General features: G+C 45.1%; 1 protein-coding gene across 2 annotated transcripts in view; it reads right to left on the bottom strand.

Annotated features, from left to right (window-relative positions):
* Positions 1-2500, bottom strand: part of LOC134438509 (centrosome-associated protein CEP250) — a 209862-nt gene that overhangs the window by 70085 nt on the left and 137277 nt on the right. For both annotated transcript variants that reach the window (XM_063188086.1, XM_063188087.1), the window contains exon 13: positions 1233-1292. In XM_063188086.1, coding sequence (XP_063044156.1) covers positions 1233-1292 — 60 coding nt within the window. The remainder of the gene's footprint in view (positions 1-1232; positions 1293-2500) is intronic.

The following is a 2500-nucleotide window of genomic DNA, read 5'->3' as shown; positions in this document are numbered from 1 at the left end:
AGAGAGAGAGAGAGAGAGAGAGAGAGAGAGAGAGAGGGAGGAGAAAGACAGACGGAGACCAAGAAAAGATTGAAAGATTAAGAAACAAAAACAGAAAAGAGTAAGGAAGAACAAAAAAGGCTAAAGAGGAAGAGGAAGAGAAAGAGAAAGAGAAGGAGAGAGAGAGAGTTCTTTATGAACTGCCAAACTCCTCCGGTGACAGCAACGGCACATAAAAGTCGGCCGGAGTAAAATGAACGAGTGTAAGTAAGTGTGAAAATATACTGCGCCGCACACCTCTGCAGACCCCCGCTATTAATCAAGCTGTCTGCACTTTGTTTGGAGAGTAATCTTGTCCAACCGCCGGAGAAGCACTCAGCGGTAAGTGGCGGTTGGCTGTGCCTTTGAAGGCCCTGCTTTATTGTGGCCCCAAAGCACAGCGAGGCAGCGCTGCGAAAACACTCCGCGTCTCCGCAAACCCCTCTTCTCTAAGTCTTACTCTTACGTACTCCCGCGTTTCGGGACCCCAGGGCCTCAGACTGGCCTCTCTTCACCTCACGCCGAACACTAGCGGTTCACACGGACCTGCTCAAGATCACCTCCAGACTAAGAAGTGTGTGTTTACATACAGAGACAGATGCATATACTATTACACACTTACTGTTCATTCACACATTGTCTTGTCTATATTTCTTGTGTATTCGCTTCCTTCTCCATGATACATCACTACTATGATTAAGGGGTTATCCACACCTCTCTGTTGGGAGTCTGTACTACCCCCCTTCCCCTCCATCTCTACATCCTTAACTCTCACTGTGTTGCTTTCGTCCCTCCTACCTGTTTCTCTCTCCACCACTCTTTCTTTCCCCATGCTTCGCTTTCCCTAGCCTGTCTAGTTCTTTCTGTCTACCAATCACCCCCCTCTCCTCTCCTCCCTCCTGGTCTCTCTATCTCTCCCTTTCCATGTCCAACCTGACCGTGGCCCAGGTCAGTGCTCATTAGAGGGTGCACAGGCAGCCCTGCATTGTCAGCTCATCCTCTCCCCTCTTCTCGGTAGTATGCTCCCCACCTTCATACCGACTACTCCAAACAAACAGCAGTGATTTCTGATGACAAACTGACAAGGTGGAACTTCTGGTGGACGTATACAGTACATGTAGACTTGGTAATATTTTCTAAAGACAACAAATGCACAGAGACTGTCATGGCACAGTAGTATGTGAGGCAGAGATAGAAATGGAGCCAACAGAGACCTTCTCCTCCAGGTGCTGTTGCTCCTCTCTCAACCTTCTCATCTCTCCCGTGGTCCAGTCCTGTAGGTTAACACACAAATGTAGGGGTTATGGCATTTTGGGATTCATTCAGTTATAAATTATGTTCTAATTAATAACTGAATTAACCCATTGATGCTGGATGTTGCGTTGCGCAACATTGGCCCTGACGCCCTGGAGCTGCATGACGCAACATTCAGGCTCATGAGACTTGAGACAATTTCTTTAGAAATCTTGGCATGTTAGAGCTGAATGAACACATTCTAATGCAAGATGAGGTTCTTAGCGTTCAAATGCAGTTCATTGCATGTTTTTACACTCACCGGCCACTTCATTAGGAACACCTCTCTAGTGCTGGGTTGGACCCCCTTTTGCCTTCAGAACTGCCTGAACTGCCTACAACAATACTCGGGTAGGCTGTGGCATTCCAACAAAGATAAATTGGGACTAATTGGCCCAAATTATGTTAAGAAAATATCTTCATGCCATTATATACGCAGTCTGAAACGTTGATGTAAGGCAAGGTTGACCCATGTTAGAGATGGTTGTGTGTGAATATCCCAGTAGATCAGTATTTTCTGAAATACTCAAATCAAGCCCTTTCAGCTGGACAGCCATGCCATGTTCAAAGTCATTTTATTAACCTTTCTCCCCCATTATGATGCTCGGTTTGAACTGCATCAGATCATCTCAACCATGTCTACATGAAAAAATGCATTGAGTTGCCACCATGTGATTGACTGATCAGAAATTTGCCTCAATGAGCAGTTGTAACAGGTGTTCCTAATGTAGTGGCCGGTGAGTGTATGTGCTTCAGAGGCTGAGATATTTCATTTTTTACAGGCTGAGGGCAACTTTTTTGAAAGAGGGCTCAGGCATTCAGCAGCCTTTTTTTGCAGGCGCTTTGGCATTAATGGGTTAATCAGTATGCAATTAAATATCACTCTCATGAAATATTTAGATATTAGTCTCAACATTCAGCAACAAATTGCTAAACATAAGATCAATAGTGAGCTTTGTACATATTGCACATCCAGTAGTGCGCAACAGGGCAGTAACACCTGTCCAGCTGTGGTCCAGTCACTAGACCACACACGCACACGAGCTCAATTTGAAGGCAAGTTAAATGGAAATGTTTGGTTCAGTGGCAACAATACCAACACAAACACAACCGATATGATACACACGTGTACATTACTAAGGTTTCAATAGAACTACAGTGGGACTTTGGGGTTTCTCTATATGTGCAT

This window comes from Engraulis encrasicolus, chromosome 22 (assembly GCF_034702125.1).
Source record: "Engraulis encrasicolus isolate BLACKSEA-1 chromosome 22, IST_EnEncr_1.0, whole genome shotgun sequence".
NCBI lineage: Eukaryota > Metazoa > Chordata > Actinopteri > Clupeiformes > Engraulidae > Engraulis > Engraulis encrasicolus.
Note: the sequence above shows the minus strand (reverse complement) of the source record. Positions and strands in the feature narration are given on the sequence as shown.